The sequence below is a fragment of the Cucurbita pepo genome, chromosome LG06 (genome assembly GCF_002806865.2).
Source record: "Cucurbita pepo subsp. pepo cultivar mu-cu-16 chromosome LG06, ASM280686v2, whole genome shotgun sequence".
NCBI lineage: Eukaryota > Viridiplantae > Streptophyta > Magnoliopsida > Cucurbitales > Cucurbitaceae > Cucurbita > Cucurbita pepo.
Window position 1 is genome coordinate 2,487,378 of NC_036643.1, and position 13,724 is coordinate 2,501,101.

Sequence of the window (13,724 nt, forward strand, 5' to 3'; positions counted from 1 at the left end):
AAAAAATAAAGTCAACTTAATTAGGGAGATAGGTTGGTTGACTTTTGGTTCGCGAGTTGACTAATAAAAAAAAAAGTCAACTTAAATAGGGAGATAGGTTGTGAACACTATTCAGGTTGCTCGTATGGAACTTCGACTCATTTAACTTTTGTTCGTGATGAACGAAGAATAAATAAAGTCCGAATTTCTTCTCTTTTTTTTTTTTAAATATAAAATTATAATTTTCGAGTTGGGAACTTTACGCTATAATTATGGATTAGAAAAGAAGCTTTCAGCGTATCATCGTACACCACGTGGCACACGATCCTTGTTACTTTTGGTGAAATCGAGTGGGCCCTGGGCAGCCTTCTGTTCTTTTGTAATTCCCTCGTGTTACACGTGCGTTTGCGTAGTTGTCAGGTTTTGCAAAACGACGTGTCGGACGGAAGCTAAGCTAATTTTAATGACTTTAGTGCATTATATAAATATAATATATATATATATAATGGGTAATTAAAGTGAAGTGAGTAATTAAATATATTTAGTGGTCTAAGTGAACGTAGTCAATACGGAACAGAATTGAATTATTCGAAGTCAAGACCGACACTGAATTTTCTTAATTATTTATAATTATATAATTAATTAAACACAGGGGCTTGTTGTTGGGTGGTGGAATGGGTCCAATTTCAATAGAAAAATGTTGGGGCAATTAAATCCACAAACTAGCTTTCTTCCCTCAAAATCATTACAATATGGGTGTGGGTGACTAATTAAATGCCTATTCAAACCAAAATTTATCATACACATACCTTGGTCGGCCCACCGAAGTCGAGCACGATAATAAGTTGGATGGGTCGCTTTCCTCTTCTACCTAAGAAAAAACTTTTTATTGATGAAATGAAAGTGACCGATGCAAAATAGAGACACATTCTCAACCTTCCCTTCCCATTTGTTTAAGATTTGCATCTCAAGAAACGCGGGATAAACGTCCTCTAATCATAAGGTGTTCTTCGTATTTTTCTATCGCATACTAAATTAAACATAGCTCAACTAGTTAAGATATGTACCTTTAGAGACAAGTGTTCAAAAGATATTACCACAATTCACTTACCAAGAAACATTGGCATTCAACCACGTTTGGATCAACATCCTCTAATCATGAAGTGTACTTCGTGTTTCTCCATCACAGACTAAATTAAGTATAGCTCAACTGGTTAAGATATGTATCTTTAAAGACAGTGTTCAAAAGGTATTACCACAATTCACTTACCAAGAAACGTTGGCATTCAACCAAGTTTGGATCGACATCCTCTAATCATGNCACATTCTCAACCTTCCCTTCCCATTTGTTTAAGATTTGCATCCCAAGAAATGCGGGATAAACGTCCTCTAATCATAAGGTGTTCTTCGTAGTTTTCTATCACATACTAAATTAAACATAGCTCAACTAGTTAAGATATGTACCTTTAGGGACAGGTGTTCAAAAGATATTACCACAATTCACTTACCAAGAAACATTTGCATTCAACCACGTTTGGATCAACATCCTCTAATCATGTTATGTACTTTGTGTTTCTCAATCACAAACTAACTTAAGTATAGCTCAACTGGTTAAGATATGTATCTTTAAAGACGGGTGTTCAAAAGGTATTACCAAAGAAACGTTGGCGTTCAACCAACTTTGGATCAACATCCTCTAATCATATGGTGTTCTTCGTGTATATGTATCAAATACCAAATTAAGTATAGCTCAACTAGTTAAGATATGTACCTTTAGAGACAGGTGTTCAAAAGATATTACCACAATTCACTTACCAATAAACATTGGCATTCAACCAAAGTGTACTTCGTGTTTCTCCATCCCAGACTAAATTAAGTATAGCTCAACTGGTTAAGATATGTATCTTTAAAGACAGTGTTCAAAAGGTATTACCACAATTCACTAATCAAGAAACGTTGGCATTCAACCAAGTTTGGATCAACATCCTCTAATCATTTGGTGTTCTTCGTGTATATCTATCACATACCAAATTAAGTATAGCTCAACTAGTTAAGATATAAATCTTTAGATACGGGTGTTCAAAACGCAGACTCTATCTTACTACCGTACCTATACCACCTATGGTATATAATGGAGTAACCAGAAGGCATGGGGGAGAAATATGATACTTAAAGAAAGCAATGGCATACCATCCCACAGTGAGCTCTCCCACAAGCTGGATTCTAACATTTTGTATATTTTGGGACGAAACAAAATTGATGGCCAGTGCCCAGTACAAAAAAAAGGGTAAATGAATTAAGTAGAGATAGATAATTAAAAGTAGGGTTCTTACTAATTTCTTGTACCCCTACTTCTTCTTGATGTGACTTGCACCCATCCATCTTCGGCTTCGGCTGTGGCCTCTGAAGTGGGCTGATCGACAGGCCTGGGTTGTANTACTTCTTCTTGATGTGACTTGCACCCATCCATCTTCGGCTTCTGCTGTGGCCTCTGGAGTGGGCTGATTGACAGGCCTGGGTTGTGTGGCATCCACCATCATATCCCTCCTTCCATTTCCAACAACAACATCACCACCCTCTTCTTCATCTTCTTCTTCATCATCATCGCTCATAACCTTTAAAATTCATCAATGTCAAGATTAGAAGATACTCTATACAAGAAGCAAATGTTTTGTTTGTTTTGTAGTATGAATGACATTTTCTCAAAGATGCAATTATGATCGACCCGTAATGAAATGAGCTGATGCAGAAACTGCGTGAGTGGCCATTTTAATCTGTGAGATCCCACATCGGTTGGAGAGGGGAACGAAGAATTCCTTATAAGGGTGTGGAAACCTCTCTCTAGCAAACGTGTTTTAAAATCGTAAGGCTGATGGCGATACAGNTATGATCGACCCGTAATGAAATGAGCTGATGCAGAAACTGCGTAAGTGGCCATTTTAATCTGTGAGATCCCACATCGGTTGGAGGGGGGAACAAAGAATTCCTTACAAGGGTGTGGAACCTCTCCCTAGCAAACGTGTTTTAAAATCGTAAGGCTGATGGCGATACAGAATGGGTTAAAATGGACAATATTTTCTAGTGGTGGTATCGGACTGTGACAAAATCTCTTCAGCAAGTTCTTATTCCACGAGTTATTATTATTTTTCGATAAGAGACTGAAATTGAAAAGAATATATATGAAAGAAAAACGAACAAGCCCACAAAAGAGAGCATGCTAGATGAAAGGCCTCCAGTCTAACAAAGAAGACAGAAACGGCACCTTGCATTCGAAAGTACTTGGAAAAAGACAGTAACTAGACTCGGCGACTAAGGGGTTCTTTGCCATTTAAACAGTCCCGCGCCCAAGCTGAAGTCCCAAAACCCACATCTAGTCAATCAAGTTCGGGTCACGAAGCTTACACTCATTCACATTCCTCTCTTAGCTCCACTACATTTTTCTACCACCAATTTTCTTCCATGCCCTCTCTTTACCATCTTCGTCATTTTCTCCATCTAGACTGCCTCTTTTTGGCCATAAGTTACGGCAATGTATNGCTCCACTACATTTTTCTACCACCAATTTCTTCCATGCCCTCTCTTTACCATCTTCGTCATTTTCTCCATCTAGACTGCCTCTTTTGGCCATAAGTTACGGCAATGTATACCAAGGAATAACACTACTGGACATTAAGTTCCTTTTTAACATATACTTTTGACTTCAAAAGTGAGCCTATGAAAAAACGAAACGGTTTAGGACAAACATTCATGTTACCTGACTAACGTGAGAACGAGCAACTTGAGGAAGAGGGGATTGCCTTAACTTCTCGATAGAGCTAAAGTTACCATCCAGACATTCCTCATGCATGACAATCAATCTTTCAGCTACCTGCATTATTAGGAAGAAACACAAGAAACAAAAATCCATTAATAAGAGTAACGACTCAATTCTTGAAGGAGCTACAAGATAGGAACACATTTCACTTTTCAGAAGTGATTTTAAACACAAGCATCATTGACCTCACTCAACTTTTACCCCCATCCTCTTTTTTCTCCATCTGTTTCTATTTTGTATCTTATTCTTCTACTTCAACCAAGAACTATAATAAAGGAGAACGTGTGTAACAGCCCAAGCCCAAGCTCACTGCTAATAGATATTGTCATCTTTGGACTTTCCCTTTCGGGCTTCCCCTTAAGATTTTTACAACGCGTCTGCTAGGAAGAGGTTTCTACACCCGTATAAAGAATGTTTCGTTCTCCTCCCCAACCGATGTGGGATCTCACAATGTTGAACTGGTAAATAATGCAACCGGACAAATGTATTTGAAATCATGAACTTCTCAAGTATTTTTCCAGTTAGTTCTGGCAAAAATTGAAAATGATTCCAAAGAAAAGAAATTCACTTTTAACGTAGATGTAACAAGTTGTTAGATTCAAAATTAATGAACTACATAAGGTTTCACTACGAAGGTATCATAAAATCACCACCATCTACCGATCAATATCTTCAGAAGTCACAACCAAAGCAATGAATAGCTACAAGTTCAATAACATCTCTATGGATTCCAACCATAAGCATTGTGCAATGAGACTAAGAGGTGGAGGCAAATATTTCATAATCTCTCTTAAGAACTCCATTCTAACGAGAACCAACCGGAGCCAATTTGGGTAGAAAAAATATCCATCAACAGTAGTAAGTCATTTGTAAATAACCAAACTCAATATACAATAAATTTATTTGATTAAGAAAATGAATTTCAACTAGACTCGAGCAAAAAAAATTGTATTAACTAGATCTGAAGTATGAGGAAAAGGGCTTTCCACAAAGACTAACAAGAATTGAGAAGGGTATAAAATATACCTCCTCAATGCTACCATCATCAACCTGAGTATTCAACGAAAGCAAAGCTTCATCAAGAATCATTTCTAAATCATCAATATATAGTGGCTCTGCAAGATAAAAACTATAACTCTCTCAGATCAAAATAAAAAAATGAAGTATTCTAATGTGGAACTATAAACGTCTTGCTTACATGGTATCAAGTTCCACTACGACCAAAGTGAATATCAGAGAAAATACAAGCTAGAAACTATATTTCTGGATTTTTTTTTTACCAAACAAAAGATATATACATATAATTTTTTTTATATACAAAGAAAAAAAAACATTACATATAATAAGATGATGAAAAATTTAAGTTTATTTCAGAATGCTTTTTAACAATATTCATGAGTTTCTTTCTTAAAAGTAATTAAGGGAGATTTCCTCGGGTATTCTTCATTGGGGGAGCCTTACTTCTTTGAAGCAAGACGTCGGGGCCATGCCTAGGCACACGCCTCTGTGAACATTTTAAAACGCTTACGAAGCCACCAAATGAATTTCCCTTTCTATGATTATACAAACTGCTTCTTCACANTCCTCGGGTATTCTTCATTGGGGGAGCCTTACTTCTTTGAAGCGAGACGTCGGGGCCATGCCTAGGCACGCACCTTTGTGCACATTTTAAAACGCTTATTAAGCCACTAAATGAATTTCCCTTTTCTATGATTATACAAACTGCTTCTTCACGNATTTCCCTTTCTATGATTATACAAACTGCTTCTTCACAAAGTTACAACAAATAAATATTTAATTGCTTGCAATAAACAACACTACTGGACCTGAGAAACTGCAGAAAGAGGAACAATGCACGAAGGAAGGTAAAAGATTACCCAAGTGGAAAGGGCCAAAATTACCTTTGTTCTGAGTAAACCATGTGAGAATGTCAGAGCATAATAGTTCGACTTTACGACGAGAGTCCCGACCGCCCCACTCGTTTTCCACTGCCAATTGAAGAGCTGACCAACGAGATAAAACCAACCCGATGCCTTCCTGGAACAATGGCAAAGCACCAGCTGGGAGAAGGCGGTTTTCGCCACCTTCCATCTCTCCGCCTCCAAACGCAGAACCCTAAAACCCCAATTATCAAAGAGCAAGTAGAATAACAAGCGTAATCTTCTTGTCTGTCTGTCTTATCATTATGTGAGCACATAACAAGGAACAAAACACATTTTCNGAGAACCAACCGGAGCCAATTTGGGTAGAAAAAATATCCATCAACAGTAGTAAGTCATTTGTAAATAACCAAACTCAATATACAATAAATTTATTTGATTAAGAAAATGAATTTCAACTAGACTCGAGCAAAAAAAATTGTATTAACTAGGTCTGAAGTATGAGGAAAAGGGCTTTCCACAAAGACTAACAAGAATTGAGAAGGGTATAAAATATACCTCCTCAATGCTACCATCATCAACCTGAGTATTCAACGAAAGCAAAGCTTCATCAAGAATCATTTCTAAATCATCAATATATAGTGGCTCTGCAAGATAAAAACTATAACTCTCTCAGATCAAAATAAAAAAATGAAGTATTCTAATGTGGAACTATAAACGTCTTGCTTACATGGTATCAAGTTCCACTACGACCAAAGTGAATATCAGAGAAAATACAAGCTAGAAACTATATTTCTGGATTTTTTTTTTACCAAACAAAAGATATATACATATAATTTTTTTTATATACAAAGAAAAAAAAACATTACATATAATAAGATGATGAAAAATTTAAGTTTATTTCAGAATGCTTTTTAACAATATTCATGAGTTTCTTTCTTAAAAGTAATTAAGGGAGATTTCCTCGGGTATTCTTCATTGGGGGAGCCTTACTTCTTTGAAGCGAGACGTCGGGGCCATGCCTAGGCACGCACCTTTGTGCACATTTTAAAACGCTTATTAAGCCACTAAATGAATTTTCCCTTTCTATGATTATACAAACTGCTTCTTCACGAAGTTACAACAAATAAATATTTAATTGCTTGCAATAAACAACACTACTGGACCTGAGAAACTGCAGAAAGAGGAACAATGCACGAAGGAAGGTAAAAGATTACCCAAGTGGAAAGGGCCAAAATTACCTTTGTTCTGAGTAAACCATGTGAGAATGTCAGAGCATAATAGTTCGACTTTACGACGAGAGTCCCGACCGCCCCACTCGTTTTCCACTGCCAATTGAAGAGCTGACCAACGAGATAAAACCAACCCGATGCCTTCCTGGAACAATGGCAAAGCACCAGCTGGGAGAAGGCGGTTTTCGCCACCTTCCATCTCTCCGCCTCCAAACGCAGAACCCTAAAACCCCAATTATCAAAGAGCAAGTAGAATAACAAACGTAATCTTCTTGTCTGTCTGTCTTATCATTATGTGAGCACATAACAAGGAACAAAACACATTTTCTTCCCCTTTTTAAAACTTTCAACGAAGAGAAGATTTCCAACCAAGTTAGGACTAATCGTGTGCCAAACAACGAAGCTGCTATAGTTTGACTGTTGTACAGAATTTCGGTATCTCAAAATAACAAGTTCACAATTGAAGAGATAATTTCATAAAGAAATATGAAACGAAAGAGAGAGATTCATCGCGTAATTGCTCACTTCGAACCATGAGTGACATAAAGCAAGATCAAATGTAGAACAAATCTAGAACAAACATTCAATCAGCAAAGCAAGCCAAAAACAAACACATTATTAAGAACAAACCTTGAAACAGCTGAGAGCGCTGAATGAAATTGAGGGCGATGAGCGATCGAAAGAGAGCTGCGATTGCGATTCAGAGGGCTTCACAACCGAGAAGATATGAGCTGAGCCCTATGCCGTTTACTTGGAGAAGAAAAGGGGAAATTGAAAATTTTAAACATGTGTCTACTTATTATATTAAAACAAAAATAATAATAATAATAATCTCTCGAACATTTATTTATATTTAAATACGTCTTCATATTTTCTTTTTATAATTTATAGTGTTCACTATATATATATATATATATATATATTAAAATTCATAAATATATGGACCACAAAATTAATTTTTTAATGTTATTTAAATTTAATTTTATTTACTTGATTCATTCATTTTTTAAATTCTTTAATCTATTGCGGCCTATTAAATACACGTAATATTTTAAAATTAAGACATTTTAAACACAAATAGAAAAACCTTCATACTTTTTATTTATTAAAATTTATGGATGAATTATTATCAAGCCCGGAACTTATAATTTAACTACAAAAATTAAACAAAGATAATTATATTTTATGTATATATGTGTGTGCGTGTATACGTATATGTATATGAATATATGTTTGTGCATGCACGTATAATTAGGGTGTAGATTTTGTCCTAGAAAAATATGATAATTACAATAATAATTTTGAAATTAAATAAGAAAGAGTTAGAAAATATGATACTAGTTTTAGAGTGATTCGGTCAAACTCAACCTATTCTACTTTTTAAGCACCTCTTGTTAATTTGAACAAAGAACTTTATCACTCTTTCAATCAGAGTCCAATCGCTCCCAAAAAATTATTTAATATTTAATATATATTTTTTTCATTAGAAACCCTAAATATCAATATTAACCTAATAAAGAACAAAGTTGGTATCAATTTATTTGTACATTATCTTATGATAATATGCGATAATTATAATAATTTTTTATTCTCAATATTTAATAGATTAATAAATTATTATTGTTNATTGTCTTGAATACGTATAATAAATTATGGTATATATTTTGAATATCTATTGGATGAGCGTGTCAAATACAAACTCCAATAATTAAACCTAATCCTTGTTTTCATTGAATTTAAATTAAAATAAGTTAGATATTTTTATGTCGAAAATTAATTTATTTTTAATTTAAACTTTTTTAAATAATACAATTATATATAACATTTCACATTAATCATAATATATTAATTATTTGAACGATAATTAACCTGTATTTGTATTATCTTTTTAAAGGTCCAATGTTTAAATTCTCGTGCTTAACATTGCATTAAAAAAATTTAATATATAAAATATTCAGAAATAAAGCCAATAAAACCCAAAATTTAATTCATAAGAGAAATTTATTTATTTATTTATGTATAAAACTTTAAAATATTAATTTTAAATATTTAAATATATTTAATTTCATAATGAATTTTATCAAATACAAGAGATAACCATTCATATTTAAGTCCTTATTGTTTTTTCTTTTATTATTTTTCTTTGTGAGAAAATGATAAATGTTAATTTAAATATATTTATTACTATTGAAATTTATTCTATTAAAACAAAAACCATCTTAATATAAATATTATGCATAATTATAATTAAAAATTAAAAAACTAAATAATATTTACGTTTAAACAAAATTATTTTTTAAAAATATTATTTTGAGTTTAAATTATAAGTATAGTAATTCGATTTCTTAAATTTATGTCGAGTTGATATTAAATTTTAAAAGAGATTTAATAAATTAATTAAGTCTATTATGTCATTAATATATTAAAAAAATTAAAGTTAATTGATCAAATTAGTTAAACTTTATTTCATCTCCGATAAGAAATTAACATTATTCTTTTAGTTATTATTAACTTTTTAATATATGATATTGATTGTAGCGTAGCATTTCTTCATAATAATTTACGGAGTAGGTGGAGGAGAATATTAAATTTTTTTTTAGATGTTTTTGAAATTAGATTTAAAAAATACAAAAAAAAAGTTTAGCATGCGATAATTATTTAAAAAAAAAAACGAAATGTTAACNAAAAAAAAAAAAAAAAAAAAAAAAAAAAAAAAAAAAAAAAAAAAAAAAAAAAAAAAAAAAATCCAAAAAATCATAGGGAAAAGGAATGGAAGGCGGTTTCTAAGCAAATTCGTATGGTTTAATTACATATATACAGAAACAAAATCTTCTGAAACCCTAACGATTGAATTGCATCTGAAGAAGAAAAAGGAAAAAAGAGAATTAAAAAACGTATGAAGAAATTACGATCTTCGCGTATCTTCAAGTCAGCGGAATCGAGCGGATTCTATTCAGCCATGCACGTCCCTCTGTACGACAGTTCTCGAGTGCATCAAAACCTCTTCAAATTCCATTATCTTCCGTCGCGGCCGTCTAAGAAACCTCGACCAAAACCCTAGGTTACTATTCTTTCCACTATCACTCTCTGTTCCTCGTCTCAATCTCGGCGCGAACGCCATCGATCTACTCTTTTTAAAGATCGACGACGCCGAAAACACGAAAGCCTTACGGCGTACGATTTGCGAGAGCTTTTCGGCCAAACAGAGCGAGCAAACGCCGGGAGATTGGTGGTGCTTCGGATGCCGTTTGCAGCGGCGGCGATCGTCGTAGTCGGATTTGGATCTGTGAAAGTTCGCCATTGCGGAGGTCGTTTTTGGTGCTTGACAGGAATTGGAATTTGAAATTTAAAGAACGCGGTATTATTGGTGAAAAGAGGAGTGAAGTTTCATGAGGGTTCATATGAGGCTTCTTCGGAACTTCTCAGAAACAGAGAGGCTTTGACGGTAAAAGTATGACGTGGACAAATGGAGCGTTTTGATTGGATGATACTTTTCAGGTGGGCTCCACTTTTGAATTCTTTTTTTCATTTTCCGCCGCAATGGAAATGACCAAAACGTTTTTTATTTTCCGTGAAGGCGGCGTGGAAATTCAAAGCCCATTCGAAACGATGCCGTTTTGGGATTTTGATCTTCCTTGCTTGAGACCAAAGACAACTTTGAATTGGAATTTTTCAACAAAAGAATTTGGATTTTTCAACCAAAAATATTTATTTTTTATTTTTTAATAAGATAAAAGCTTCACAAACTCGAGCATCAGATCCAAATCTTTTATATTTTTTACTTAGACATATATTATTCTTGACCGAACCATTCACCGTCCTTGAACTTCTCTCGTGTATAAAGGTTAACCGATTAGTTGACCATTTATATATTTTTTTACAATATATGACTTATTAATTTCACACTTTTTTTTAAATAATGCATATATAACAAATAAAAAATAAATAACAAATAAAAAATAAATAAAATGTTATGGTTTTTTACTATTATCTAGTATACTATGTTTCACAAACTAAATTAAAAACACACCAGGTAGAGGTTAAACGACTTTCTGTTTAGGAAACAGACGCTCTATCCATTGAGCTACAAGCACCAAGTACCAACATATAAATCGCGTCAAATAGGGGTCAAACTAAAAAAATAAAAATGGACTAAGGTAGGGGTCGAACCTATGACTATCTACTTAGGAAACAGACGCTCAATCCACTGAGCTACAAGCGCCAAGCACAAATGAATAAAATAGCGCCAAATAGGGGTCAAACCTACGACCACTAACATACAAAGGTTGTCAATGGTCGAGAGATGCACATACATACAAAGGCATCCAAAAATAAAAGCGCGCCAGGTAGGGGTCGAACCTACGACTTTCTGCTTAGGAAACAGACGCTCTATCCACTGAGCTACAAGCGCCAACCACCAACGAATAAAATCGCGCCAAATAGGGGTCAAACCTACGACCACAAACATACAAAGGTTGTCAATGATCGAGAGATGCACATACATACAAAGGCATCCAAAAATAAAATCGCGCAAGGTAGGGGTCGAACCTACGACTTTCTGCTTAGGAAACAGACGCTCTATCCACTGAGCTACAAGCGCCAACCACCAACGAATAAAATCGCGCCAAATAGGGGTCAAACCTACGACCACCAACATACAAAGGTTGTCAATGGTCTAGAGATGCACGTGCATACAAAGGTCTCCAAAAAGAAAAAAAAAAAAAAAAATTGCACCAAGTAGAGGACAAACATATGACTTTTTAGTTAAGAAACAACACTTAACCACTAAGCTACAAACACCATGCACCATTGGTCAAGAGATGCACTACACCAACATATAAAGCATCAAAAAAAATAAAATGATCCAAAAATAAAATCGTGCTAAGTAGAGGTTGAACTTACGACTTTCTAGTTAGGAAACATACACTCTATCCACTGAGCTACAAGCGCCAATGGTTAAGCTAGTGGTCAAGAGATGTACCAACATACAAAAGTTGTCGCCAATGGTCGAGAGATGCACCACACCAACATACAAAGGCATCCAAAAATAAAATCGAGCCAAGTAGGGGTCAAACCTACGACTTTCTACTTAGGAAACAAACGCTCTATCCACTGAGCTACAAGCACCAATGGTTGAGCTAGTAGTCGAAAGATGTACCAACATACAAAGGTTGTCGCCAATGGTCAAGAGATGCACCACACCAACATACAAAGGCGTCCAAAAATAAAATCTAATAAAATTGAAGTGTTCGCGGGCGAATATTTCCTCTTTTTATATGTGTTTCGGTTCTCGGGTTAGTTAGCCCATGAACCGACTTCTCATAATAAATGGATTGGTCTTGGGTTCCTTACGCCATCCTACCCAATGAATTATTAGGATTCCTTTTCAATAGAATATTATGTATTCACGGGTTCCNCTTTTTTTATCTAGTCTTATATTTGATCGACCCAAATTTATAAATCTAATAAAATTGAAATGTTCGCGGGCGAATATTTCCTCTTTTTATATGTGTTTCGGTTCTCGGGTTAGTTAGCCCATGAACCGACTTCTCATAATAAATGGATTGGTCTTGGGTTCCTTACGCCATCCTACCCAATGAATTATTAGGATTCCTTTTCAATAGAATATTATGTATTCACGGGTTCCCTCGTTCCCATCGCCTCTCGATTAATGGTTAGGTCTTTATTCTATAATGGAGTCCTTAATCAAACTAAAATTTATTCTTGAATCAATCCAGGTAGGGGTCGAATCTACAACTTTTTGTTTAGGAAACAGACGCTCTATCCACTAAGCTACAAGCACCAATAGTTGAGCTAGTGGTAGAAAGATGCACCACACAAACGTATAAAGGCGTCCAAAAATAAAATCTAATAAAATTGAAGTGTTCGCGGGCGAATATTTCCTCTTTTTATATGTGTTTCGGTTCTCGGGTTAGTTAGCCCATGAACCGACTTCTCATAATAAATGGATTGGTCTTGGGTTCCTTACGCCATCCTACCCAATGAATTATTAGGATTCCTTTTCAATAAAATATTATGTATTCACGTGTTCCCTCGTTCCCATCGCCTCTCTATTAATGGTTAGGTCTTTATTCTATAATGGAGTCCTTAATCAAACTAAAATTTATTCTTGAATCAATCCAGGTAGGGGTCGAATCTACAACTTTTTGTTTAGGAAACAGACGCTCTATCCACTAAGCTACAAGCACCAATAGTTGAGCTAGTGGTAGAAAGATGCATCACACAAACGTATAAAGGCGTCCAAAAATAAAATTGCGCTAGTTAGGAGTCAAACCTATGACATTCTACTTAAGAAACAAACACTCTATCTACTAAGCTAAGAAACAAACACTCTATCCACTAAGCTACCAGCGTCAATGGTCAAAGGCATTGGTTGAGAGATACACCAACATATAAAGGCGCCCAAAAATAAAATAAAATAATGCCAAGTAGGAAGTTGTAGTCAGGAAATAGACACTCTATCTACTAAGCTACCAGCACCAATGGTCAAGAGATGCACATGCACCAAGATATAAAGGTGTCCCAGGTAGAGGTCAAACCTACGACATACGAACTAATGTTAAAAACCTTGCTAAAAAATAAATAAAGTTGCACTAAATAAGAGTTGAACCTACCACTTTCTACTCACGAAAAGTGTCTTAACCTAACTTTTGTTCAAAACATTAAGCCAAACTTATTAAGCACGAAGTGAAAGCCTTTTGAACTAAAATCAAGTACACAAGAAATAATGTATTAAGACATAACGAAATGATATAATTCAAAATTAAGAAAATCAAATAAAAACTAAAACCCAAACCC

At 34.7% G+C, this 13,724-nt stretch overlaps 1 protein-coding gene, 1 long non-coding RNA gene and 2 other non-coding genes across 7 annotated transcripts; all 4 read right to left on the reverse strand.

The window, feature by feature from the left end:
* Positions 1–1,053: 1,053 nt before the first annotated feature.
* On the reverse strand, positions 1,054–7,682 carry LOC111796479 (pre-rRNA-processing protein TSR2 homolog). 4 transcript variants are annotated; one of them, XR_002815360.1, is made up of 7 exons: positions 5,695–5,959; positions 4,820–4,908; positions 3,734–3,847; positions 2,431–2,594; positions 2,313–2,342; positions 1,927–1,995; positions 1,054–1,169 (listed from the first exon to the last, which is right to left on the reverse strand). XR_002815360.1 is itself a non-coding variant. In XM_023679114.1 (6 exons), the coding sequence occupies exons 2-6, from the start codon at positions 7,102–7,104 to the stop codon at positions 2,312–2,314; spliced, it is 588 nt and encodes a 195-aa protein (XP_023534882.1). In that variant the 5' UTR covers positions 7,105–7,128; positions 7,536–7,682; the 3' UTR covers positions 2,030–2,311. The 4 variants fall into 4 exon arrangements, 3 of the variants coding, with proteins under 3 accessions (XP_023534882.1, XP_023534883.1, XP_023534881.1); XM_023679114.1 differs by lacking the exons at positions 1,054–1,169; positions 1,927–1,995; positions 4,820–4,908; positions 5,695–5,959 and adding exons at positions 6,232–6,320; positions 6,915–7,128; positions 7,536–7,682 and having other exon boundaries at positions 2,030–2,342; XM_023679115.1 differs by lacking the exons at positions 1,054–1,169; positions 1,927–1,995 and having other exon boundaries at positions 2,030–2,380; positions 2,469–2,594; positions 5,695–5,971.
* A 3,331-nt stretch (positions 7,683–11,013) lies between these two features.
* LOC111796450 lies at positions 11,014–12,035 on the reverse strand. Its single transcript, XR_002815350.1, has 3 exons — positions 11,981–12,035; positions 11,454–11,546; positions 11,014–11,357 (listed from the first exon to the last, which is right to left on the reverse strand). It is a non-coding gene; the product is annotated as an uncharacterized LOC111796450 (long non-coding RNA).
* Positions 11,244–11,316, reverse strand: TRNAR-CCU. Its single transcript has one exon. It is a non-coding gene; the product is annotated as a tRNA-Arg (tRNA).
* Positions 11,433–11,505, reverse strand: TRNAR-CCU. The gene has a single exon. It is a non-coding gene; the product is annotated as a tRNA-Arg (tRNA).
* Positions 12,036–13,724: the final 1,689 nt, after the last annotated feature.

Bases quoted from the DNA above. Each gene is read 5' to 3' on its own strand.
- LOC111796479 (XM_023679114.1), bottom strand. From the start codon at position 7,104: ATGGAAGGTGGCGAAAACCGCCTTCTCCCAGCTGGTGCTTTGCCATTG. The intron at 6,321-6,914 runs GTAATTTTGGCC...TTTATCTTGCAG, and splicing joins ATGGTTTACTCAGAACAAAG to AGCCACTATATATTGATGAT. The intron at 2,595-3,733 runs GTAACATGAATG...TGAATTTTAAAG, and splicing joins CTCGTTCTCACGTTAGTCAG to GTTATGAGCGATGATGATGA.